The 27,500-nt window shown below is 33.8% G+C and overlaps 1 protein-coding gene across 8 annotated transcripts in view; it reads left to right on the top strand.

Annotated features, from left to right (window-relative positions):
• MIPOL1 (mirror-image polydactyly 1) overlaps positions 1-27,500 on the top strand; it is a 301,403-nt gene that overhangs the window by 64,753 nt on the left and 209,150 nt on the right. For 7 of the 8 annotated variants that reach the window (XM_046653537.1, XM_046653536.1, XM_046653535.1 and 4 more), the window contains 3 exons: positions 9,734-9,965; positions 11,383-11,518; positions 12,790-12,895. In XM_046653537.1, the coding sequence (XP_046509493.1) occupies positions 9,734-9,965; positions 11,383-11,518; positions 12,790-12,895 (474 nt within the window). The remainder of the gene's footprint in view (positions 1-9,733; positions 9,966-11,382; positions 11,519-12,789; positions 12,896-27,500) is intronic. The other variant, XM_046653538.1, reaches the window with a different exon arrangement.

Genomic DNA, 27,500 nt, shown 5'->3' with positions numbered 1-27,500 from the left:
CTTCTACTTTGCACAAATATACTTTTGAGCTACTGCTTAAACACTTTAAGGTCCTTAGTCAAACAGTTTTAATGATGCCTGCAATATTATGAAAGTGTGACATTTGATGAATGTCTCATATAGTTTTGATATCTGGGCACATGTCAACAAAAAAAATTGAGCATTGGTTTGTCATGCAACACCTAGATAATTTATAATTTTACTGTTTATATCCATCTTGACATTTTTTATCTGCCAAAGGCAGGTTTCATTTGGAATCTTAATCTGAGATTTATTTGGTGGATCTGGAAATCATAGCTAGGGTTCCCACAGGAAATGGTCCATCTACCAACAGATTAAATGGCAGTCCTGCAGTTGTTAGGGGAGCTCTGCATTTAACACACATGCATACTCATTCAGTCAGCACTGTGGAGAAAAATTAAAGTAGTAACCCAGGTTTAGGAACAATGTAGCTAAAAAGTCCCATATTTGCTGAATGACAAAGGGTTATATAGCAGCATTTCATTTTATTATTCGTGCTTGAATTTCTTGTTTGCTCTGTTGAGTCTGCTGACGAATACTAATAAATGCCTGCAACAATCCAGACGAGAGATGCCTGGCAACAAAGCCATGCGGTGGGCCTCCCTGATCTTCTCCAGTTCACAACCTGACCTTTCGAAAAATTGGCTGGGCTAAGCTGCAGAATTTGGGTGTAATGGTTATTGTTAACTCCAGCTTTAGGATTTATTAATTTGTGTGATCAAGACTTACCTATACTTCAAAGTTTCAAAAGACCAAACACAATCATCCGTCCATTAGAACTAACATTGTATTTCAGTGATTTCCACTTAGTATCTGACTGGTGATTCTTCTGTTTTGTTTTTCAAATGTAAAAATGCTGTTCCATAAAATGAAAGGCACATGTAAAGAAAATCTGTTCTTTCTCTTCACACTTGTTTTTGGAAAAGTTACCTTCCATGAATGAGTGATGAAATTGTTGAATTCGTGGACAGTCGATATGTGTATTTATACTTAGAAAATATTTAATTCTGAAATCTATTTTACTAGCAGTTATAGAAATGTAAGACTTACCTAGTTGATTCGTAATTTTAATTACTTTATATAGATTAGTCTTATAACAAGAAAAATTGAGGAACGCTGAAAAGGTTAGAAATAAATAGTAAGTAGCCAAATAGTTTGTATCACTGGGGGGAAAAAAGAATGAAGATTACTATTATTTTAGCTAATCAAATTTTAGGATAGTTTTCACAATCGTTTCAGCCTAAATAATATTTGTATTGGTTTAAATAGGGTGATACTAAATTTTACAAAGCTTTAATTTATGTGATATGTTCATGAGTTAATTAGGCAGCCTAAGCTTAAGGATATTACACTATTCTACCATGTCCATGGGCTGCATATGGTGAAGGCTGTTAAAATTAGAAACTGAAACATTATGATATAACCTAGTTCTTACACAGAAATGTGACCTTTTCCCCAATAATATTGGTGTGTTCATGACTGTTTCACACTTGATGAAACGAACAAAGCTTTTAAAAGTTTTGGTATAGTGCCACAACTTTAAATAGCTTTTTTATAATAAATAACAAATTTCCAGTGAAGTAATTTCCACGACTAGCTAATGGATAATTTGAAACATGATATGCTAACTCACTGAATTATCTTAGTTAAAGATAACCTCACTATTTTTTTTGGACATTTTTATCTAGATGTACAACCATGTATAGGAATGTAAAGGATGTAGTTACTTTGATTTTCTAACCCTCATGTCCAAATGAACAAATTATGTGATATTGACAGGTTTCATGATTTTGTACTTTATAAACCCTTACCTCAATATCTTATAGCTACATCCAGCCCCTCCCCCATATATCTTTTATTTCCCCTTGATAGATATAATATACCTTATTAGAACTACATAAGACTGTAAGAAAGCAGAGGCTTTCCAGCATGGTAGCCACTGGCCTCCTGCGACTTTGAGCACTTGAAATACGTGCCATGAGTGTACAGACCAATGAAAGTGAAAATTATAGTTCTTTTTTTTTTTCTTCTTCTTCTTATGGCTGTTCAAGCAAAAAAAAAAAAAACAAAAAGAAATTTTAAAAATCCCTGAGGGAGTATACAGTATCCAAGTCACAAGTTTGCATTTGTTAAGCCAGGGATCCAAAAGTTACCTGATTTTCTGTGACTCTTAAATTAGAATCTCTGAAGGATAAGTGCCTGTGATCTACTGGCTATGATCCTGACTGTCTGTGATATCATGTGCCAACAAAGTGAGCGCTCAAATTGTGTTACAGAAACATGCTACTTAAATCTACTTTCCTGCCATGGGATTGAATTTACAGAAATAAACTATTAATTTTCTTGCTATGGGATTGAATTTTCTTTCAAGATCTTTTTCTAATGTCAGGATTTGTAAATTTTGAAGTCCTTATTACTTCTCTAGTTGATTAATTTTATAATCTGATATAAACTTTATTAAACCATTATGTATTAATTGCAAGTTTTAACCTTAAGTATTTTTTGCTTAGTTATGTTTCTCATTGAATGAGGATTATTTTCCATTTCCATGTCTTCTGATATTTTAATAAGCGCATTTTTCTTACATTTTATTTTTATTCTTATTATATTTTAATAAAATCTTTTGCTTTTAGCAAAGCAGATTTTTGCAGATAACAATACCTAGCATTTATTGAGTGTGTATCCTGTGTTTGACACTTTTTCAAGAGATCATATAATTTAAATAATTTAATCCTCATAACCTTTTGAGGTAGATGCTATTATTATGTACTTTTTATTGATGAGAGGTTAAGTAATTTGCTAAAGGTCATATACAGCTGTGTGGTGAAGCCAGAATTCAAACCTTGCTGTCTGTCTTCAGAACCCATGCACTGTGGTTCGGCTTGGAAGGTCTGAACTTGTCTCTTGTGAACACTTACATTAGGTGGGACCACTATGATATCTGATATATGGTAGAACTTTCTGATGTCTTTTCTATTGTGTTTGGGGCAGGGGGAAGCCCATCTATGTATCTATGTAGGAAACGAACCCTTTGTCCCACCAAAAAGGGAAACAAATAGTCGTCAATATTTGGTAAAGGAAATACGTAGTATTTGTACACATGTACCGATAGATACCCCACATTTTACTTACTTAAGGAGATAGTGGAAGTTATTCGAAGCCACCAACTGATATTGTTGTTCTAATTATGTTGAAACTAATGTTCTTTTAGAAAAATCCTTAACCGCTGAAAAAAGACAACATCTTTTGTTTAAAATGTGGGACTACTATAGTAATTTCATCGTGAAATCAAATTTACACTTTAATAGCAAAAAATACGTCACATCATTTTGATATTCTTATATAATGTGGTGATAGACAATATACAAAAGAAAGAAGCAATAAACATGAGGTTTTGTTCTTTTTATATTTATAAAATCAGATGCTATGGTAGAAGTAATAACCTTTCCAAAAAAAAAAAGATAGAATTTAAAGAAGTCGCGACCAATTGTGTTAGCAAGTGTCAGAGAGCACATTAAGGAATTGCCTCCTTCCTGGTTCCTTTTAGATACAAATGCCCCTAAGAAGCACCTGCATCTTAAGGAGCAAGAGATCCATTTATTTTAATGTACTTGCCTATAGTACTTCTATTCCCCTTTCTCTTTTCTGCCCCTGAGCTCTCAGGTAGCTGGGATGTTGCTATTCTGAGTAACCCCAGTGGGATCCCTAGAGACAATTCTAGCTCAGCCACTCTGAAGAAACAGCTCTGTAAACAGTATTGACCCCCCAGGGGACCATCAAATCCGTTTACACAGATACCAGTTGTCACAAACTATTTACAAAGCCAGACAGAACAGAATTTCCCACCCTCTAAGAATCCCGATTTGATTCTAGCCACCTCCTCACTTCTGTATAGTAGTTGTGAAATAACAGTTATTTTTGGCTATGAGTCATGATTTCTTGGGTAGCATCAATTTAACTAAGTATATTATACATTAGCTAATGTATAATTATCTGGAGAATTGAACTCAAAGGGCATCCTGAAGCTCTCTTTCCTAGGATAGGAAATGGTAAAATAGTGTCAATTTTCTAGACTACGGAATTGAGAATTTAATAGCAAAGCTAGTATTGAGATAATTGGCAATACTGATACTTCCAGAAGTAAAGAGAGAATTCATTAGACCATGAAAATGGCTCATTGGAAACAATGTGAAAGTCACTAAGGAGACACAGGGTCTTCAAAGCATATAATACAGCTGGCCTAGGCACATATATTCAGTACTAAGATTCCAAAGAAAATCTTGCCTGAATCTACCCATTTTGCCCAGGTGAATAAACTGTCTTTAGCAATAGCAGTAGGTGGCCTTTGAGGAATACCTAGTAGTTGTCTTCCATAACATCATTTTCAAATGGTCACAGGGTAAGTTTATATGGCAGGATAGTGTTAGATACTAATAGCAAAAATTGGGAAATATATTTGGTTTCAAAGTGGCCAAATTCTTATGTCCATATAATACAGTGTGCCCACAGAAGAGCAAATAAATAAATGGATTGATAGTCATCATAAAAAATTTCCTGTTGTGCCACAACTAGAAGGACCTGCAACTAAGATATACAACTATGTACCGGGGGGATTTGGGGATATAAAGCAGGAAAAAAAAAAAATTTCCTGTTGTTTAACTCTGAGAAAAGAAAGTTAGACTTCATAAACTTACAAATTATGAAGAAGAAATTGATAATTATTCTCTAAGTCCATATGGAGAAATGAATTAAAATAGTCTTAATTCTGTTACTCATGATGATGGAACTGTTGACAATGACAGTGATTAAACACTGAAGCAAATTCCTTAAGAAGGTTGTAGAGTTTCCATTTCAAACCGTATGAGAGAGAGAGGGATCAACAGAATAGTTTTAGTTTTAAGCTTTCATCTGCCTAGCGATAAAAGTTTGAGTCAGAAGTATGTTTTTCTTTTAAACATGTATCTTTCTAATAGAATAGTGTGCAATACAGACTTATAAATTTTTGTTGCATTTTATTGATTTGTGTGTTTATATTTCTATATGCAATTCTTTTTCAAGTAACAGGGCAATATAAACAGCTCAACTAAAGCTTTTAAAAGCTTCATGCTATTATCACTTCATATAGCTCTTTCTCTTGGACTGGAGAGTTTAGAAAAAATAATTGAAGACTGAGTTAGAGTCCCTAAGTGCTGTCATCATCTCTTAGTTGGAGAAAGTACTAACTCAGAAATTGAACTTTAAGTTGGGCTTTGAGTAAGGTAAAGAAAGTTTGGCAAACTGCAGTATGATAGAGGAGTATCTTAAAATTTGACTTGAAAAGTCAAAGTATATCATGCTTGAAATTCTCAAATGATATGGATAGATAAATGATTGCTAAGTAGATAGAAATAGAATGAATAATGAAGCAAGTATGGGAAGAGGTTAGCATTTGGGGAATCTGGCTGAAGGGCATATAGGAATTCTTTGTATTATTTTTACACCTTTTTTGTAAGACTCGAATTATTTCATAATAAAAAGGTAAAAAGAAATGACTGTGATCTGCCATCACTTCTGGTCAGCTTTCTCACCTGTCTTTGTCTTCTGTAGCATGTGTATGTGGTCAGCGAAGCCTTTTGCATTTGGCTCTCCTTTCTCCTCTTTATTTCTTGGCAGTTCTCTGGATGACTTCATTGTCTTCAAAGCTGACACTTTCAGTACCTGATTCCTTGATTTCCTCCTCTCCAAGAACCTTTGCCATTAATCTTTTTCTTCAACCCATTCTCGGATGAACCACATCTTGGACTTTGTCTTTACATGTTACTCATTTTAGAAATTTTCATTCCCTGACTGTAACATCTTGTCATTTCAATACAAAAAATATCGTTGTGTTTTTCCTAATGCTATTGTTTCTCCTCTGAACCCATTCCTATTCTTCTTGTTTTCTTCTTATTCTTATGGTCTGTGAGTTTTTTCTTTACTTCACCTAACTCAAACCCTATGGCAGTTCATTACTTTGCGTATTCCTATTTGTCCCTTTTTGCAGTGGATGTCTTTGTGAAATCTCAGAGTCTTCCACTTGAGCTTCAGTATGTCTAGCGTATTTTGTATTTGGTCTCTATAGCCCTAGCATACTCCTTATTACATTCTACAGTCATGCGTCACTTAAAGACAGGGATACAGTCTGAGAAACGCATCGTTAGGCGATTTTGTCATTGTGCAAACATCATAGAGTGCACTTACACAAATCTACATGGGATAGCCTACTACACAGCTAGGCCACATGGTACTAATCTTATGGGACCACCATTGTATATGCGGTTCGTCATTGACTGAAATGTCACTATGCAGCGATGTATTCAAATTATGAGATTGGTTTTCCTTCCTATTGTACTATAGAATCCTTGAAGGGAGAGTCTTTTTCTTACTTGTCTTTGTTTTCCCAGTACTTATCACAGGACGTATCACACTGTACCTTTTCCATGAACTATTATTAAACTAATGAATAAAATTAATTGGGGGGATCAAACTTTCTATACAAATAATTGGATTCTGGTATAAGATAATGCATTATGGCAGAGTAGAAAAGCATTGAGAGCATTCAGAGGATTTGAGCAATATTTGCTAAAATAGTTGGTCAAAAAAAAGAAGGCAGACAGGAAGGAAAATTTGATAAATCAGCCTTGTTTACTCTAAAGTAAAATTAAATTCTCCATAGAAGAGTACGGATAGTCTGATTTGCAGAGCAGGCTCCAAATGTCTGATGAATAGTTATAGTTAGGAGTCTAAAAGCTTTTTCTACAGAGCAAGATTAGAAAGATGTGGGAATAATCTGAGCCAAACTACAGAGTACAGGTTGTTCAAAAATATTAAACACTTACAATTAAAATCCAGAAGTGTGTTAGAACTTGATGAGTTTATTTAAATAATACTACAAGGGGTTATAATTACTAAGATTCAGGAGGGATCAGGAAAGAGTCTTCTTATTGGGGAGCTCCCACATCTGCTCTGAGTTTGGACAAGATAGCACAATCCCAGGTGAAAAGGCAGTGATTTATCAAGAGTTCAAGGATCACGAAATTTGACATTAGGTAAGCCGAAGTAAGAAAGAGAGCTATGAATATAGTAAGCACATAGCAAGTATAGATATCAGGGATGGGGTAAAGTAGACACTTGGAGGTTGAGGGATAAAAAACGGAAAGGGGAAAGATGCTAAACTAGACCCAGAAATACAGAGGTAAAAACCTGGGACAAGTTGCAGATATTGGTAAGTTTGGTCTCAAAAACAGGTCAAAGAGTGGACAAGATTCTGAAGCAATTGGTGTGGTGTTGTCATGGGGAACTTGGGGCTTTCTGTAGCGGGCAGCAATTCATGGCTCATCCTTTTACCTTTTGAAGAATCCTTGTGCCTCATAAACTGGAGACTAGTATAGGCCCTCATAGTTCCCTTTTGATATGTCCCTGGAGACAATGTTTGTTATTTTGATGTTTTTTTCAGTAAGTGTTTATAATTTTCTTTCAGTTGAATTACATATAAAGTGATCTGTTAGTGTTAGAAAGCATGGTCTGTTAACTATAGTGTAGTATTCGTTAGTGTCCATTTATAACATTCCCTCATTCAGATTTGGGGGGTTCCCTTCTACTAATACCAGTCTATTCTAGAGAAGTAGCAGGATGAGCATCTAATGCAAACCAAGTAAGTGTTTTGAAATATCAAGAACCAGTAAATAATCTTCAGATACTTAAAATTGTTACAGTTTAAATCAAAACAGAATGTAATGTTGGAATTTTGTAGATATGTCATAGTATGTAATTATAATAGCATGTTCTCCCAATTTGTTCCTTCAAACAAAGTGAAATCCAGAGTAATTTACCAAAACCAATGGTTTCTGATCTAACTTTCAGCCACCAATAAGGTAATGTCCAGAACTTGGAGTTTCTAACTGGCTATACCTAATTTCAATATATGTACATGCAAAGAATTTCTCCTTAAAGAATGAATACTTTATGAGAGGTACCTTATTTATAAGTGCCCTATTTTGTTTTTATTCTAAAACTACTCTCTTCTGACTTAAAAGGATTTTCAGTTTGCCAGGTTGGAGAAGCATCGTCAACAAGCAGATGAGATACACCTGCTTTTTAAAGTGCAAGGATTATTTCTGCTGGAAATAATAAAGTACTAGTTACAATCAGTATTGTGCCTGTTGATCTGATTTACCAGTGAAAGAGTTCATTTTGTGCATATGTGTGTGTGTCATTTTCTCCCAGAACTTTTACTTATAACATCAAATATACACTGTTTCTTTGAGATAACTATTTGAAGATTGGCACCTGAGGTAACAACTGTTGCCAATGTTTTTTTTTTTTTTTTGCATTTTCTCCCGAAATCCACCCAGTACCTAGTTGTGGGTCCTTCTAGGTGTGGCATGTGGGACACAGCCTCAACATAGCCTGATGAGCAGTGCCAGGTCCGCACCCAGGATCCGAACTGGCAAAGCCCTGGGCTGCCGCAGCGGAGTGCATGAACTTAACTACTCGGCTCCCGGGCCGGCCCCTGAAACAACTATTGTTTACTAGTTACAGCTTAAAATAACTTTTATGAGATAGCCAAGCACTACAAAATAGACTTTCTGTTGTATAATACATATCTGATAAAATAGAAGTTAAAAATAATTCTCCTTATATTGTATCCATTTTAATATTGATGATGATTACAAAAATAATAGCTAACATTTGTTGATGTGCCAGACACAAGGCCATGTACTTTGCATTCATTAATTCAATTAATCCTTGCAACAATTCAAGTCAGTGCTCTTATGTTCCCATTTTACAAACAAGAAACTGAGGCATGCATGGGTAAAGTAACTTGCCCAAAGTTATGAACTTGGTAAAGCTGGAATTCCAGCTCAGGCACTTTGATGCCAGAGTGGTATGTACATTATCACTTCGCTATAATCAACTTACTATTTCCTGTTTTTTGAAATCTAGAAAACATCCTGGTGGTCTAGTGGTTAATATTTGGCGGTGTCATCACTATGGCCCAGGTCCATTTCCAGGTCAGGGACCCACACCACCCATCTATGGGTTGTCATTCTGTGACGGCTGCGTGTTGCTGTGATGCTGAAAGCTCTGCCGCCGGTATTTCAAATACCAGCAGGGGCATCAATGGTGGACAGGTTTCAGCAGAGCTTCTAGACTAACACAGACTAGGAAGAAGGACCTGGCCACCCACTTCAGAAAAATTGGCCAGGAAAACCCTGTGAATAGCAGCAGAGCATTGTGTGGTAGAATGCTGGAAGGTGAGAGTATGGCGCAAAGACCGGGCAGGGTTCCACTCTGCTGTCCACAGGGTTACTAGGAGTCGGAATCAAGAAATGTTGAAAATAATATCTCTAAGTCAATGGTTCCCAGCCTTGATTGTATGCTGGAATCATCTGCTCACTCCCAGAGATTTCACTTTAATTTGTATAAGGTATGGCCTGGCGTTGAGGATTTTTTAGGAACTCCTCAACGAACATACAGCCAAGGTTGTAAACCACTGTCCGAAATGCCCACTGACTGTGGGAATGGAAATAGTAATTACAAAACCACATGCTTATCAAACTACAAAAGGAGTAAGACTGGTAAGTGCATGTTTACAGCTCTAACACTTATTTACACAGAAACATTAATTTGATGGATTTGGCTATGGTGTTTCATATACCATGTGGGTTTTTTTTGTTTGTTTTAAATACAGATACAGCCCATAGTTATCTTGAACAAGAGGCTACAGGGAGAAATAAAAGTCCACAGCCAGATGGGCAGCTGACTGTGAATTCTGAGGGACGCATGGATCAGAAATCCAATGAATTAGTTAATGAAGCTACACGTGAGGACACAGAACTGCCAGAGCAGAGACCCAGGCATTTTCAGGCCACCAGCCCTTGTCCGGGCGATGAGACAGCTTACTGCACTACTGAAAAACCCAAGTGAGTGCTGGCAGCCTTGGGCTTAGAAAGCAGGAATTGGGAGAACTCTCCCTCCCTCCGTCTGTCCTCCCTCCCTTCTTTTTGGGTTGGGCTAAATTTGACATATCATTAACTTACTAGAATTTGGAGAATCTACCAGAGTTTTCTACTGTTTCTGTTACGTTGATACAGTGTATCTAGAATGCTAAGTGAAAAAGCACCAGGTGCTTTGAATGAAGGCTATGAGGTTTTTCTATTCCTTTTTGTTGGATATTATTTTCTGTGACCTTTCGTTAGGGATGTGGAAATAGCTGTTGAGATGATGTAAATGGGATATTATACATCAGAGCCAAAAACTGGCAGCTCTAGGACAAAATAAGCCAAAAGATATGTTTCGGTTTGGGTTGGCACTATTTTTCATTTCACTGAGTTTGAATGCTTTTAGAAGGGCCTTGTACTCTCCCATTTGCCTTCTGCGGCCTGTCCCATCCGCCTTCCCTCCCCATCCCTGAAGGGCTTTGAATTTGTGACACTTGTGACTTTTACCTGTGAGATTAAGGTACTTTGACAATTAATCATGTACAATGAAAGTACTGCTAAATTAAAAAAATGTCAATGACTAATATATTTTGTCTAGACAAAATCGTATTTTATAGAATATTATTTTAACAGTTTTGCATAGAAACAGCTGTTTTTATTTACTTAAAAATTATTCACTAGATATATGAATATGTTCCTACCTCTTAGCAATCAGTTATGTTCTTACGAAAGTGCAGATTGGAGTACATTTGGGGGATGGGGAATAGGGATGAGTGAAGCGGTGATAAACGTTTATAACCACATGGGAAAAATCAGTAGTAGAGATTGGGCTAAAGCCGTCTCTTTTCTCTTCTCTTCCTTTATACTACGTGCTAACAAGTTGATACTGTTCTCAAATAGCATACAGAATGTCAAAAACATTTTTTCCTTATCCTTAAATGTTACAGAAATAGGTTTTCATTTTTAATGTTTTGAATTTAGTAATGAAAATATGGTATCTGTCAACCAAATTGAAAAAAAAAAGTTTATTGTTCCTCTTTTCAGAAAAGTGAGAAATGTATCTAGAATCCTGACCAAAAGTGCAAATTGTGTTAATATTTACAGCCCCATAAACCTGAATTCTTCAAGTATACTGAACCATGAGTCTCTATAGACGTTACTAAATGCTTTCCATAGATTTAGCTCTCAGTTGATAGATTAGCACCTCTGTAAAATTGATGTTTAATTTTTCATCCATAGTATTTTCTTAACGGTACATAATGAGAAATTTAAAATTAAGTAACTTTACATATTTATTGTTAAAATTAGATTTGTTTCCCCCATTTGAACTGTAGAATTTATAGATCCTGTATAGTAGAAATCGTATGCGTATATTGTTTAATAGCTTTCTTTGTTACAGCATTATGGAACATAGAAGTAATGACTTGCATTATGAACATATGATTCCTTGTCAAGTTACTTCAGACTTAAACAAAGAGAAGACAATAGCATTTCTTCTAAAAGAATTGGACATTCTCAGAGCAAGCAATAAAAAGGTACAATATAGAAAGTCTGGTAATTGTACAGTGCTTTTAGCTGTTGACCTTCTAAGTTTGCCTTGTCGTCCATCGTGATTCAGTTTTATTGTGTACTTTAATCCTTTAACAGTAGCTTTATGTTGTTGCCATGCCATGCCATCAGGGTATGATTGAGTTGCAAGATTGACTATGAAAAGCAATTTCTTTGGTTTCCTGCCTTGCTGCCCTGCGATACCACTTCCTCTTTCATAAATTTGTGGTTCCTTGCGTAGGTACCTAAAAGAGATTCATTCAAGTTTTACTATAGTAAAACTTTACTTCAGTATTATGGAGAATGAGAAATAGAATGCACTGGTTTCATGTTACTTTCTTAATGTTTTTTCTTTTTTATTAGTATCTGTTCCCTGTATTTTACCTCAATAACATATGTAATTAAACATTAAAATAGCTAGGCAATGTCATAATTTAGCTGGTGTTATCTTGTACTGCTGCATTTTGTCTAATCCAGTTTGTCATGTCATGTTTTAACTTTTCTGACTCTTTTTCTAGTTACATTCCTTTGAACATTAAATAATGTTACTAAATAATGTTTATTTTCTATGCCTTCTTTTTTTTCAACCTCTACGTACTTTCTGATTTTAATATTCTTGTTGTTTGACCTAATCAAAATGAAGTGTGATGTTAGGAATGTTCATCATGTCTGATGGAGAACAACACAAATGACAAAAGCTGAAGTAGAAATTAAAAAAAAAAAAAAAACATTTGGAGGGATCCATATGAGAGCATGAGATATTTTCTGTACTTTCATTTAGCAGTTATTTATTACATGCCAATTATGAACCAGGTGCCAGTGCCAATTTAAATACAGCATGATAGAATAGCATTCTCAAAGAGAGATTTGTATCGGATATTAAGGTAAGTATCTTAATTAATTTTGTTTCAAAATATTGGAATTACTAACAGAAGCTATAAAGGTGTACTGTCCATTATTTTATTATGATAGTTCCTTCCAAGTCTTTTGCTTTAAGACAAAAGAATAGATCAGATTGTTTTCTGCAGTAGTTATTTTTATTAATAATATTCCATCTTTAATTTCATTTGCCAGTACACACATAAATTAAAATGTTTTTATAATTTCTATATTATTACTGGTAATTATTACTTTGTAAAATATCTTCAAACCTTAAATATTCTTTTTTTCCCTAGAGTTATTAAATGTAATATTATATAAGGGTTTAGAAAGCAAGAAATTTGTCAGATAAGAATCTGTTTTTTTCAATGTGTTTTAGCTTCAAGAAAAACTGACTAAAGAAGATAAAGAACAGAGAAAACTAAAGCTCAAGCTGGAACTTCAAGAGAAAGCAACAGAAGCTCAGATTGCCGAAAAGACAGCAGGTATAGTAGATGAGTGTTATTATGTGGCATTAGGAACCATAGCGAAGTTAGTATATGATGTGGCTTGGTGATAGTCGCATTAGCTTATTTGCCAAAGGAGGGGAAGCTCTGGCTTTTTTTTTTTTTTTTTTTTTGGCTGCTTAGAAAATAGGTGGCTTTAACATCCTGGTACTGGTATTAGTGAGAGCTTTACCTGTATTCATACTGATTTGGGCATTAAATGCATTGTTAACACCATGTCAATCCAATCACAAAAAGGTTGTTTGTTTTGTTGGAAGGGCCTGAACAAACAAGGGGAAATAATGATTACCAGTGCCTCTACCTTTCAACCAGCAGTTCAAATACCACTCATTGTTTTAGCTCGTGAGAGGAAATACTTCTCCTTTGTATGAAGATAGTCATACATTCATTGCCAATGGAAACCTACATTTGATTAAAAGATCTGTTTGGTGCTGTTAATAAATTTTCATCTCATGACGTGGATGATGGTGGAGATAATGTTTTCTCTGAGAAGGTTAAAGTTAGAAAGATTGCCAAAGTTTAAGATTATGAATGTCTGCCTTAAATAGGTTTTGGCGTTAGACTTTATTCACAGGTCTTTGCAAGAAGAAAATTTTTAAATATATCTGTGATATGTTACAGATATGATCAGATGATTCTCAGTAGTCTGTGATACATGTATATATATATATGTCACTGTGACTCTCTTCCTCACAGTGTTTAGTGTGTTAAAGAGAAATTTGACAGAATAATAGAAATTAGCATTCAGACGCATTTTAGAGATCACTTATTTTGACATTGTATATCAATTGGAATGGATTTAAGAAATGTATTTTGTGATTAGTTTGCAGTTTGATATCATACTTTATAAGCCACTTAACTTGGTTGCATATTTGAAAGAGTTCTGGTATTTTATGTCAGAAACATGATTAGCAGATATAGCGTGTCATCAAAATGCTACTGTGCAAAGTAGAACTAAACATCACTGTGGGAATATAACCAAAATGACCATAAATAAATGCTCCAGCTGAATACCAGATGGTTGCTTTTCTGTTAATGTTAAACTACTGTGATTTTTTTCTGTTTCTTTTTTAATGGGGAAATATGAGAGTAATATAATTTAAGGAAAATTAACAGTATGTTAAAAATGAGTAATTCAAATATAAATTTAGAACAACTCGGAAGTTTCTTGGCTTTTTATAGTCAAATACGTGTACTGATTGCTAGGATGGTATTACACAAAGTACATTTGTTTAAAGATGTTTGTATTATAATTTAACTTTGCATGTGTCTTACAGAAGTAATTTAATAAGATTTAGGTCATTGTGACTTATTGAAAATCATGAATTAACATGTCTACATAGCTCATTATCTCCTGGAGGAGAAAACTCATTGTGCAATCTTATTTACCCTTTAAACTTTTGTATAATTTAGTAATCATATACTTCAAATATTTATTTATTGGTATATATTTAGGGGTTCCCTTTGACCAAACAGTATGAATCATGAATGCATGAAGTGGGAAGAATTTGATTGCTTTATGATTCTTGTTAATCAAATATTTCTCATTAATGACAAAATGTCATTTTTAGTAAATATTAAGTGCTGAGATGTTTAGTATGGTTTTATAGCTTCCTAAATTGATGAAAATAACAGTGCCATGTAGTTCCTCTGAAACAGAGCAATCTAGTTGAAAGAGATATGTCCAATCAACTTAGTTACAAAAATGACACAAAATGAAAATCCTGTATGGTTTTTTTTAAAGTATAAATTTTCAAAATGAATCTTTACTTTTTGATGTTTCAGTTTTGTCTTATTAAAAAAAGATTTAAGATGGTTTAAAATTAGAATTATTATTATTGTAACATGAAAATAAAAAAACTGAATTGCTTAAGAAATCTATTGGCTTAAAACTGCAAGAAATTCATCCACTGACCCTTGATAGACTCTTGAACTTGCTCGTCTTTTCTCCTTGTACCTGCAGTCTTAAGTGAGCTTATCTTCTGCTTGATCAGTCGGAAGTGCAGTCAAAAAGCAAAACACAGTAACTAAACAACTGTGTTTGTACCTTAATAGAAAAAGGAACCTTATAGGACTATGATTACATGTGATAAATGTTGTATTTATTGTCATATGCAAGTACAAATAATCCCCATAATCATGGATGTTTGTTTCTATCACTGCTCATTTTTATGTTCAAAATAAAATGTATTTGGTAAAGTATATTATAAATATGCACACATATTTAAGTATTATGGTGGGCTTAAGCAGAATATAAATGTTTAAAAAGTCAAAATATTCCACTGTTAAAGAAATACGTGCAAAAACATCTGAACTAAACATTGGAAATTGCAAATAGGATACAAAAATATATGTCTATAGATTTTCAAATAAAATTTTCATTAAAATATGAGATACACTAAGGAAATAGGAACCATTTCCTTTGAGTATATAAAATATAAGGATTTATATATAAGGATATTCCTATTGGTGTTAGTTATGATAGCGAGAGAATTACAATCAGTCAAGCAATAAGAGAATAGTTAAATAACTTAAGGTACATTTATGCTGTGAGACATGCAATAATTAAAAACTATTTCTGAAGAATATTTGATAATGAGAACATCTTCATGACTCAATGTTAAGTGAAAGAAATAGGGGGAAAACTGTATTTATGAAATAATTTTGTTAAAAAAACAGTATATATACATGTATATTATATAAAAAGAGAGGCAAATTTTGTTAGTATTATTAATAGATGTGTTAATGTTTCAATGAAAAGTTTCTCCCTTTTCAAGTTTTTTGCAATGAACATGGATTAAATTTAGTATTAGAAAAAGTGAAGTGTTACTTTTAAAAGATGTGATTTTTTTTTAAAAAGTTACTTGCTCTCTCATCTTAAAATAATTTCCTATGATAGGTTTGACATATAAAAACCACATAAACTGAAGTTTTATGAAATTCATGAGCCGGCTGTGATCAAATCTTGCCATTTTACCCATGCTATTGTTCTTATCTTTCAGATTTCTACCTTATTTATTTTTATGTCTTATGTGGATTATGTAACTTATGTATATATTAGTCCATCTTGTCTTCCCAGCTGATTGTGTAATTTATAAGAATAAGAGTCTGGTTTTGTGAAAACCACATGAAACAAAAGGTGCCCAGTTCTCTCTGAGGCTGGTTGAAGCAACGGGAAGACTAGACTCCTTAGAATCAGACTGACCCCAGTTCAGACTGCAGCTGTGACGCTTCCTACGACTCTGCCTTTGGCAAGTTACTGATTAGCCTTTCCATGTTTACTTTCTCCCATGTAAGATGTGAATATTAACTAATTTACCAGATTATTGTAGGGATCAGAGATAAGGTATAAAAGCACCTAGTATATAACTGGTACTCAGTAAGTTGTAGCTGCTATTAATATTTGATTATTTTTATCTTTATGAAATTCTTAAACCTTTGATAATGTCAGAAGTCACGAAAAGATTTTTGTTCTGTTTAGCTTTTAATTAAAGTTAGTGGCTCAGTGTTAATAGATTTTTAAAAGGAAAATAAACAGAAAAGTGAAAGAAAAAGTTTGGAAACAAAGTATTGGATGATGAGGAAAATTACTGTTGACATATATATATTTATTAGCACTAATACCTTTTACTTAAATGTGAATCTGAAATAAAAGAAATGGGATACAAAGGATTTGGGCTTTAATCTAATGTATACGTGTGATAAACCTTCATGTAGACTGTCATAATAGCTTCAAGCCTGTTTCCTTTGCTTCTCTGTTGGTTTTTACATAATGTAAATGTAAAACATGTCATTTTGGCGTGATCTCATGAATTTGGAACTCAGCTGTGTCCTGTATCATGATAAAATCTCCAATGGTTGACCCTTTTCCCTTCCCCTCCTTTTTTGACATCACTGTCACCATCATCACCATTGGTTCTGTTTTTATTAGGCACTTTATAGGAACTGTGCTAACATCTTTAAAACTCAAGCAAGAAATATTTATTGAAGGGCCATTATGTACTAGACACTGTTAGACACTGAATATACATCAGCAAATAAGACAGAAATTGGGATTTGAAACGTTTCATCTGCAGTCACTTCTCATTCATAAGACACCATTGTAGTAGGTGGTGGTTAAATGCTCAGACTTTGGATTCAGACCTTTGTTCTAATCTTTTTATCACTTATCATGTGTAATTGACAGCCTCACTAAGCTTTTCTTAAAACCTACTTTATAGGTTTTTGTGACGTGTAAGTGAGATAATGTTTATGAAGTGCTTAACCCATAGAAGACATTCAGTCAGTGGTAGTTATGATGATAAGATGAGTGATGCCACCATCTTGTTTTCTCAAGACTTCTTGATCTAATAGTAGGCATATTCAAAGTGTACCTAATGTAAATAACTATCCCATCACTATTTATATATAGTTTTGTTTCACAAAGAATTGGTATGTATTTCTTTTTTAGAACTAGTTTGTATTTTTATTATTTCATTTTATCCCCACAGTTCTTAGTTTTCCTTGATTTTCAGATTTAACCTTATTTAGAAAGTTTGAAAATATGAAAATTATTTTTTTAGTCTCTACAAAAGAGGAAAGAAAGGAAAAATATATGTTAACTAGGTCTTATTTATTTAGGAAAAGCTGAAATGACCAGCTTATCACGTATGTGTTAACAGTGGAAAAAATTTATCTCATAGTAACTGTTTAGGACTTTTTACTGTGTTTTAACTCATTAAATTATACATGTGTATAATATTATTTGAAAATTATTGGCACATATGACCTTCAAATATGAGGGGATACTTTAGAGAAGGACAGCAGAAATGTTGACTCTCTTTGTCTTCTGGGTAAGTATCTCTTCTCATCTAAAGAAAATGATTAAACCACAAACGCCTGATGATTTGTTTCACTTAAATTGAATTTGGCAGTGAGAAATAGTATTGTACAGCCTGATTTACATCCATTAATTTACTCTTAGGTGAGTGATGTGGTTATAACTTTTAAAAATAACTTGTTCGGTTAAACCTTTCATTCTTCCTAAACAGTCTCAGTGGGCGTTGTCTAGTGTAGTCTCCTATTTTATTAGTCTGTTACATTTGCAGTGTACAGATAATGTTTAAATTTTGCAGAAAAGAGTCTTTATTTAAATAGTTTTTTAATGTTATTTTTGTGATATTTAAAATATTTATATTTCTTTAAAAGCCTTATTTTTCTATTTCTTAAACGCTCAGTTTAGAGTCTCTGCTTTCTATGTTAGTTATTTTTCCTTCTTACATGTCATCCATTAAAGATTAGCTGTGGAAGGTTGGAGCATGGAGAGATTATGAATGACAGAACAACTCCTGTAGAATAATAATCAGTTTTTGGTATTTAATGCTGTTTGACTTTTGCAGACACATTTCTTATTAACCTTTGGTACAAAGAGAAATCCAGGTTCCTGATGTCTCATGGAGAAGATGAATTTGAGATCCTCTTCCAATTAAACTGAAATAAGGCCAATATTGGGTTGTAGCCAAAAGAACTCCTTAGTGTCTTAAGTCTCGTGTTTATAAATCTGTCTGTCTGTCTGTCTATCTGTCTGTCTATCTGAGTTTACATATAATTCAGTGGTTACGTAATTTGCTTAGCTTACCGTACTGATTCTGTGAGCATTTTATCTGCTTTTTCTCTTTAAACATAGATTCTTTTCTGTTCACTCTAATTTAGACTATTTTGTAAATAAAAAAATACTGTCAAGCTCTTCTTATTACAGAGAATGTTAATTTGTTTTGGTAGAGGGGAGAGGAGTTCGATTGTGATTGTCCAAAGCATCTGGACATAGAATCCCTGAAGCTTACAACCTGTTTCCCTTCAGGTTAATATGTAAATATGGAAAGTAGAGATATGTGATCTACCATTAGAGCAAATATATTAAGACATCCAAACTAATTAACATGAGAAAAGAAGACTTGTTGTGTAATGGAAAATATTTACAATGTTCTCTTATAAAATATTATTTGTTACCATAGATCGTATCTCAGATGGTGTCGACCATCTAATGATTAAGAACAAGAGTGAGTGAGTTCTATGTATCAGAAGAATAGAAAATGACATAATATTTACTTTTAAGAAATAATACACGTTGGAATTCCATCTTTCTGTATATATAATGAACACTAATAAAATATAATAGCCTTTAATCTAACACTTAAATGCCTTAACAGTATTAAATTATAATTGGGCGTTATCTATATACCTATCTATCTATGTATTTTACTTTGGAAGGAAAAGAGATTTTAAGAATATGACCAGTCATTTCAGATAAAAACAGAAAGCCCCGTCTCTGGGAAATACAGCAGTTAGAAATATTGATAGGTAGAATGTTGCTTATATTATTATCTTTGACTGCAGAATCCCATGGGTTTGGATCAGGATTAACTATGACAACTGCCGGGTCAAATAATGCTTGAGGGTAGACTATGGCCAATTTTGTAAGCTCTCTCCTAGAAAACTTTGTATTTTTCTGGAAAAAACAAAATAAACATTGCGTAAACAGAGAAACCGTTATGCATTGTAGTAACCAACAATTGGAAATATTTTATTAGGTATGGCATACTGTGGAATTTAGCATGATCAGGCATTTGAGAGCATATCATGTAATTAGGGTATTTAAAACATAAAAATAACAGAAAACTTTTTAGAAAATGATTGACTTTTTCCACATGTTTAACTCTAAAAAGGAAATTATCTTGGAAAAAGTTTAGGTAGCAGTTATATTTCACAAAATTTTCATATTGGTATTTATTAAAATTTAAGGTCGTTAGCTGTGCAGAAAATAAGTTAAATGCTTCTTAAAATGGGTTTTCAAAATTGCATAGAATAAGGGGCTGGCCCAGTGGCGTGGTAGTTGGGTTCACATGCTTGGCTTTGAAGGCCCAGGGTTTACAGATTCGAATCCCTGATGCAGACCTGTGTATTGCTCACCAAGTGATGCTGTGGTGGCATCTCATATAAAAATAGAGGAAGACGGGCACAGCTGTTAGCTCAGGGTCAATCTTCCTCACAAAGAAAAGTGCATAAAATAATTGGTATTGATTTTAATACTTCAGGGATAAATGTATCTCACATTAAAAATTGTAGCTCTAATATCAGATATATTAAATGTAAATAGCATATTTTTAGAAAGTGTTCTTATATAGTCAGAGTTATCTGTATTAAATACGTGTATAGAATAATTGAGTTTTGCAAAAAACGTTTTTGTTTTAAGGTTTTGCTACTTAAGCTTGCTATTTTATATGATTTTCTAATTTTTAGCAATTTCTATTCTGTTGGTAAGTATGAATTTATAGCACCTTTACAGAGGAAAATTTTAAAACGTGTATTAAGAGCTTAAAAAACTGACGTTTAATGCAGTAATCATACTTCCAGGAGTTTTCCTAAGTAATTAGTTATGTATATACATAAACGTCTGCGTACAAAGATGTTCATTACAGTGTTGTTTATATAGTGAATAATTGTAAAATCTAATATTAGGAGCATCTTAGTTCAATCAAATATGGCATAGCCAAATGATAAAATTCCATGCACTATTTTATAATTTTGAAGAATACGAAAGAATATAGGAACATAGTCTGTTTATTTGAAATATACCACAGAAAGTTACAAAACTATGTAAAATGTTTCTGTCTCCATGTTTTGCATTGAGCTTGTATTTTTAATCAGAAAAATTTTTTTACAAAATAATCATATAAAATGTTGAATATTCAAATCTGCTTTTAGAAAAAACATAATAGTCTGATCTGTAAAAGAAGTTCTGAAGTAATAAGTTGATGCCAAAAATAGAAGCATCAAACTCCTTGGAGCAGGTTGGTTGATTTTCTACTGATGTAGGGCGCATACCACCTATGTTTAAATTTTCAATAACCAATTTATGCAAGGAAAGAGAAATTAAAATTTTTAAGGAAATTAAAAGGTGACATAATGTTTATAGTTCTGGAATGGATATGTGGTGGTCTCATAAAACATTTTCATATTTGCAAGGAATCTCTTTAACATCAAATAAAGCAATAATAGTAGATATTCAGACAATCTGAAATTCTTTCATATATAGTAAAGACTTGTCTTAGGAAACTATTATCTATGTTATACTTGTTGCTTAGAATTCTGGAACGTGAATTGTAGTCAGTGATTATATATTTCAAATTCATATCTTAATGATTTCTTCTTCCCTCTCTTCAGCCTTTTCTGTTTACATAACTACCTTGAGGATGTTAACACATGGATTATTTTTCCTGGGAAATGTCTATCCTCCAAATTATATTATTTAGAGACTCATGATCCAGTGTTTAAACTAGAATGTTTTCCAATATACTGTCTCACTTCTACTGTATTTTAAAAGTGGTTTGAGAAGTGTAGAATGTGGGTTTGTCAATAGACTTGGGTTCTACTAAGAAAATATGTACTCTGTCTTGACTCAATAAACTCATACTTAGTATGGTTCAGCTTCTTCATATTTACTCTTGCCCATATTAGAAAACAATTAGCTTACTAAACAAATTTGAGTATTTGGGGAGGGACGTGATCCTCTCTGAATCTTTCTCATTTGACTAGGAATTATAGGATATTTGATAACCATGTTTAAAAATGGAGATATCCAAATATTATTGTAAACACCCAATGATTTGTTTTACCTACCATATAAGTATTTTACTTGGTTGGCTTACATAGTAGCTAATAATATTTGTTAATGTAATTTAACTGCTGTGAACCTTTACTGAACAAATATTTAAATTTATTCAAGTCAAAGAAAGAGAATCTCTAATGACTTTTGTTAAAGCTTCTATTTAATAGTTAAGGAGAAAAGTTTGTATGACATACGAGATGCAATTAACAGTAGATTTTACATTTAATAAAAAGAAAGAAGCATGCGTATTTGCTTTATTCATTCCATCATAATTTGCATTAGAGCTGTGGGTGTTTAATGAGCAAATTCCAACTAAAATGCTATATTGATTTTCTGGTGAACTTTGTAATAGTCATCTACCTTGGAAAAGCTCAGTGTTTACAATTAAGTTTTCTTTACTAAAAATGTTTGAGAGTTGCATATTGATCCTTCAAAAGTACTGAATTCTAGAGAGAATCAGATTTTTCATAATCAACAAATTTCGCATGTAACCTAATAGGTGTTAATAATTATCATTCAGTAATACCTTTATTTTTGAAGAATTTCTTAGCACTTATAAAATGTATAATCAGATTTTATGTGTGTGTTTTATGGCATTTTAAAATTTAACCTTAGAATACTCAGAAGGCAGTCTCCTTTAAGTACACACATTATTTAAGTCTTTAGAGTTGATAGAGCATTATAGAGGAAAAAATGTTTTCTCTTGATCACACAGGACCAAATAAGCCCTTGATGTAAGGCATTTACATTTAAGCATAGAGATAACTACACTTAGTATTAAAGCCCTTGATATTGCTAGCCTTACGTCTTTTATCAAGTGTTAGTGTATGTAAAGTGGAACACAGCTTACAATAAATGTCACTTTATAAAGATCTCACACACTACAGAAGTGACAGGAAGCCTGTTGGCATTTAAAGTTTAGTAGTTAGTATTTTAATCTTTCAATATGCCATAATATTTCAGGGCGGTATGATATACCTGTTAATCTGTACTTAGATGAGTGTTTAGCATCATTTTGTCCATCCTATCTGACCTACAAGTTAGAAGTGTTTTATAAGTATTTAAAAGTATCTTAGAATATCATGATATTTTTTACAAACTATTATCCTTATAGTATGCAGAGTACAATATAGAATGGGTTCTGAATAATTTTTCTTTGAGTTCCTGTTTATAAATTTTTTCATGCTAACGAAAAAGGCTAAAAAGTGAGGAATTTTGAATAGTCTTTTTTATATATATAAATGATCCGAATTAAAATCATATTTTTAATAGTCTAGAAATAAAGCCACATTGTGAGTCTGGATTGAAGGTGGAGACATTAGTGGTGGCACAGAACTAATGTTTATTGAGAGTCCACTTTATTTGTCTTAGAGCTTTCATATATTATCTCTACTTTTTTCCTAACAGCCACAAATGATTGTGGTACATCCATTTTATACACCTGAACTGTGAGTAAAATAATTTTAAAAATCTGCAAAAACAAGTGACCTGACTTGAGTATGATAACACCTTGGATCTGAATCAAAGCCCATATTCTTCCTAATACACCGTGTTGCTTTCTCTAAGCTGTTACGATTATCCTTCCTGGAAGGAGATTGTATACAATTAGAGGGGAAAATAAAGCTCATTATTGTGTCCTGCATCATGGGCAGAAGTTTCTTTCGAAACAGCGAGATGCATTATACATGGTAGCAGAATAGTACAGGCACAGACACCCACATAGCAGCAATGATACTGCCTTGAAAAGAAAACTGGAAATTGTGCTGAAAAGTACGGTTCTTCCAAAAGCTGTGTTGATAGCAAGAATGTCTTCACTTTATCTTAACTGTTGATTAAAAGCACTTCATTTTATACAAGTAGTTTCCAGTTGCCCCAGCTCAATTTGTCATATAGTTTGTTTGTTCATTCTTCTGTTGATGGAAATTTGTATTGTTTCTAGCTTTGGGTTATTATAAATAAAAGTGCTATGAATGTTTGTTTTTAAGTCTGTGTATGAGCATGTGCTTTCATTTCTCTTGGATAAATACCTCTGAGTGGAATAGCTGAATCTTACAGTAGGTGTATGTGTAATTTTTTTAAGAAGCTGACAAACTGCAATTGTACTGTCTTACCTTCCTGCCAGCAATGTATGAGAGTTCCAGTTGCTCTCCATCCTTGCCAGCATCTTTAATCAGTCTTTCATTTTAGCCATTGTAACAGACGTGTGGTGGTAATCTTGTAGCTTCTTTCACTTCTAGTGACTCAAGATATTGAGTACCTTTTCTTGTGGTTATTTACCATCAGTGTATCTTCTTTGATAAAGTGTCTATTTGAGTTTTCTGCCCATTTTTAAATTTGGTTTTTGTTTCCTTATTATTGAACTTTAAGAGTTTTTAAAATTATGTCTGGATGCAAGTCTTTTTATCATATATATTCTTTGCAGTTATTTCCTTCCAGTCTGTGGCTTGTCTTTTCATTTTCTTATCAGTGTCTTTTGAAGAATGCAAATTTTTAATTGAATTAAGTTGAAGTCCAATTTATCAATTTTTTAAAGTGAATTATGCTTTGGTATTATAGTTAAGAAATCTTTACCTACCTAAAGTCACAGAGGTTTTCTTCTGGAAGATTTATATTTTTAGGTTTTGCATTTGGGATTGTGATTCCCTTTGTGGAATGTAAGGTTGGTTTACCATTAAAAAATTAATCAAAATTACCAAGATAACAAACCAAGAAAAGAACAACAACATGATCATCTCAAGTCCCACTCTGCTTTCATATTTCAGCTCTTATATTCTAAACAAATAGCTTCTTTGCAGCTTATTTAATTCACATTTATTGCATTTTTGTGCCTTTTATCGGTGATTTCGCTGTTTAAAACATCCCCAAGTATAGTGCTGAAATGCAGTCTGGTGTTCCCTAAGCTCAAGAAGGCTGTGATGTGCCTTATGGAGAAAAGATGTGCATTAGATAAGCTTTATTCAGCCATTAGTTATAGTGCTTTTGGCCGTGAATTCAGTGTTAACAAATCAACAGTATATATTAAATAAAGTGTCTTCAAGCAGAAACAAACATAAAACAAGGTTATATATTAGTTGACAGAAATGTTGGTCAGTTTCAGTTGGTTAGTTTTTCTCTTATTATGGGTTCTAACTTTGATTGTTTGCATCCCTGGTAAGTGGATGCCATGATGAATTTTACCATTTTGGGAGCTGGCTATTTTTGTATTCTTATAAAATATTCTTGAGCTTTGTTCTGAGATGTACTTATGTTTCTTGGACACAGGTTGCTCCTTTTGGATCATGCTTTAAAGATATGTAGATGTTGCCAGAGCAGTGTTTAGTCTAGGGTTAGTCAATCCCCACTGCTGAGGCAGGACCCTTCTGTGTACACCATCCAGTACTTCATGAATCGTTAGGTTTTCCAGTCTGGCTGCGGGAAACTTGCACTATTTCTGGTTTTGTGGAGCTCAGGACGTGTTGCCTCTACTCCTTTCAGATCGTTCTTTCCCCTGCAAGGCTTAGTTGATGCACTTGCTTGTGCGCAGTACTCAGTTGACTTCTCGAGGAAGACCCTCGGCATGTCTCTGAAGTTTTCTCTCTTTGCAGCTGTTTTTTGTCTAATGGTCTGTCTTGTGAAATCTAGCTGCTTTGGTGTCCCTTCCTTCTTCTCTCTGTCTCCTCAAATTGTGCGATCAGCCGGGCTCCTCCTGCGTCTTCACTTTCTGTGCTCTGTTCTGGAAACTCTCAGTATTTTAAGCTGAGCCCATCGTCATGCTCAGCTCTTTGTTTTCCTGTCTCAGGTCACTGTTCTTTCCTTCCTTATAGTCTTGAAAGCTGCCATCCCATGTATTTTGTCCCTTTTAAAAAATTGTTAAAAATGAGAGGATAAATCCAGATCCTGTTAGTCCATCTTGACCAGAAGGACAAGTCTCTGTTACTTAAAATCTAATCCCAACATATACCTTCAAAAATTTTAACATTTATGCTAACTTTTTTCTACTATTCACTGAATGTTTTTCTTTACATCAACTCACCTTTTTAGCTAGATAAACATATTACTTTTATGTAATCCTCTTTATTTAGTTTTAACATATAAACACAAGAAGTACACAAATAACTGTGCAGTTTCATGAACCTCAGAAAGTGAAGGCGCTTGTGTAACCAGCACCTAGATCCAGAAACCAAATGTCACCAATATGCCAGAAGTGTCCCTCATCCTCCCTTCCAGTACTACCTCCAAAAGGTAACCATTATGCTAAGTTTAATAACTAGGTCATTCTTTTTTATGTTTTTGAATTTTAAATAAATGAAATCATAAAAAATTATCTTTTTATGGCATCTGGCTCAACAATACATCTGGATAACTTAGAGAAATTTAAAATTTAGTTGGACATTAAATTAAATGCCACTAGGAGAAATTTTAGATCTAATGTACAGTCAGCCCTCCATAACCACGGGTTCAACCAACCCCTGATGGAAAGGCCTGCGATGGTTGCGTGTGTACTGAACAGGTACAGACCTTTTTTCTGTCGTTATTCCCTAAACAATCCAGTATAACAACTATTTACATGGTATTTACATTGTATTAGGTATTGTAAGTAATCTGGAGGTGATTTAAAGTATATGGGAGGATGGGCATAGGTTATATGCAAATACTATGCCATTTTATGTAAGGGGATCCTAGATACCAAATCTAGGACAATCCCCCGTGGACACCGGGGGACAACTGTACTAATTAGGTTTTTCTAATGTACATTAAAATACGTAACTATTAAAAAATATGTTTCACAACCTCTATTTTGGGAAACATTGTCCTAGAGGGAATATAGTGATAAATGATGCTGGGAAAGTAGGCTACAACTAGACTCTAGTTTTCCTTGAATGCCAGGTTAGGACTTTTTTTCCTTTGGAATCTGTGTGGCAACAGCGAGGAGAGGAGTAACCTGTTTATCTTCAGTTTTACGAAGGTCACACTATGGATGGGTTAAGGGAGTGATTAGTAGGTCATTTGCCCTATCTTTCTCTTTAAAATTCAGTACATGCATAACTCTTAGGTTCTCTCATTTTACCCTTTTGGTTATGAATTGAATCCATTTTCTTTTTCATTTGTGTTGCCCTTGCCTTGGTTCAGGGTTTCGTTGTCTCTCCCCTGGATTATGACAGTATTCTATCTCACGTTCGGTTGAGGGGCATGTACAGTCCAACCTGTAGCTTTCATCTGACACCTGCCTCTTCTGCGCACACTCTGTATGCCAATCTGAGGGAGTTTCCTTCTAAAACACAGATCTGATCAAGTTGTTTCTATCCCAGAAGTCCTTTAGTATAATATACAAACTCCAGGATGATGTGTGTGTGTATATATATATATGTGTGTGTATATTTCTCAGTAGCTTAAAGTTCCAAGGAATGGGTCATTTATTTAGGCTATTGATGTGAATTCTTGGGTAGACTACCTCTCTAGTCTCCTAACTGGCCTCTGCTTCCATGCTTGCCCGCCTCTGGACTATTTCTCACCCAGAAACCAGAATTCCTTTTCAAATATCAACGTGATGCTGTCATTTCCTTGCTCAGAAGCCTCTGATGGCTACTCTCAGATGACATCTGAAATCCTTGCTGTGGCTTACAAGGCCTAGGGTGAGCTCCCAGGTCCTTAGGCTCTATCACTGCACCCTAGCCACATTGCCCTTGCTGCGACGCCCCTAAGTCTTCTGGGACCTTTGCACTATTTTTTCTTCTGCTTAGTCTGCTGTCAAATATATATATGGCTTCTCTTCCTTGAGTTGATTGTGCTAAAATGTCACTTATTTAAAAAGGCATTTTCTGACCATCCTTTCTAAAATAGTCTGCTCTGTTCCCCATCAGATAAATCACTCTTTTCTCTCACGCAGCCTTGTTTTGCTTCAAAACTTTTACTACTGTCTTTGTCTGTCAGTCAGTCTGTCTGTCTGTTGATCTGTCT

The sequence above is a fragment of the Equus quagga genome, chromosome 2 (genome assembly GCF_021613505.1).
Source record: "Equus quagga isolate Etosha38 chromosome 2, UCLA_HA_Equagga_1.0, whole genome shotgun sequence".
In the NCBI taxonomy this organism is placed as follows: Eukaryota; Metazoa; Chordata; class Mammalia; order Perissodactyla; family Equidae; genus Equus; species Equus quagga.
The sequence above is the reverse complement of the archived record's forward strand: the minus strand, read 5'-3'. Positions and strand labels throughout refer to the sequence as shown.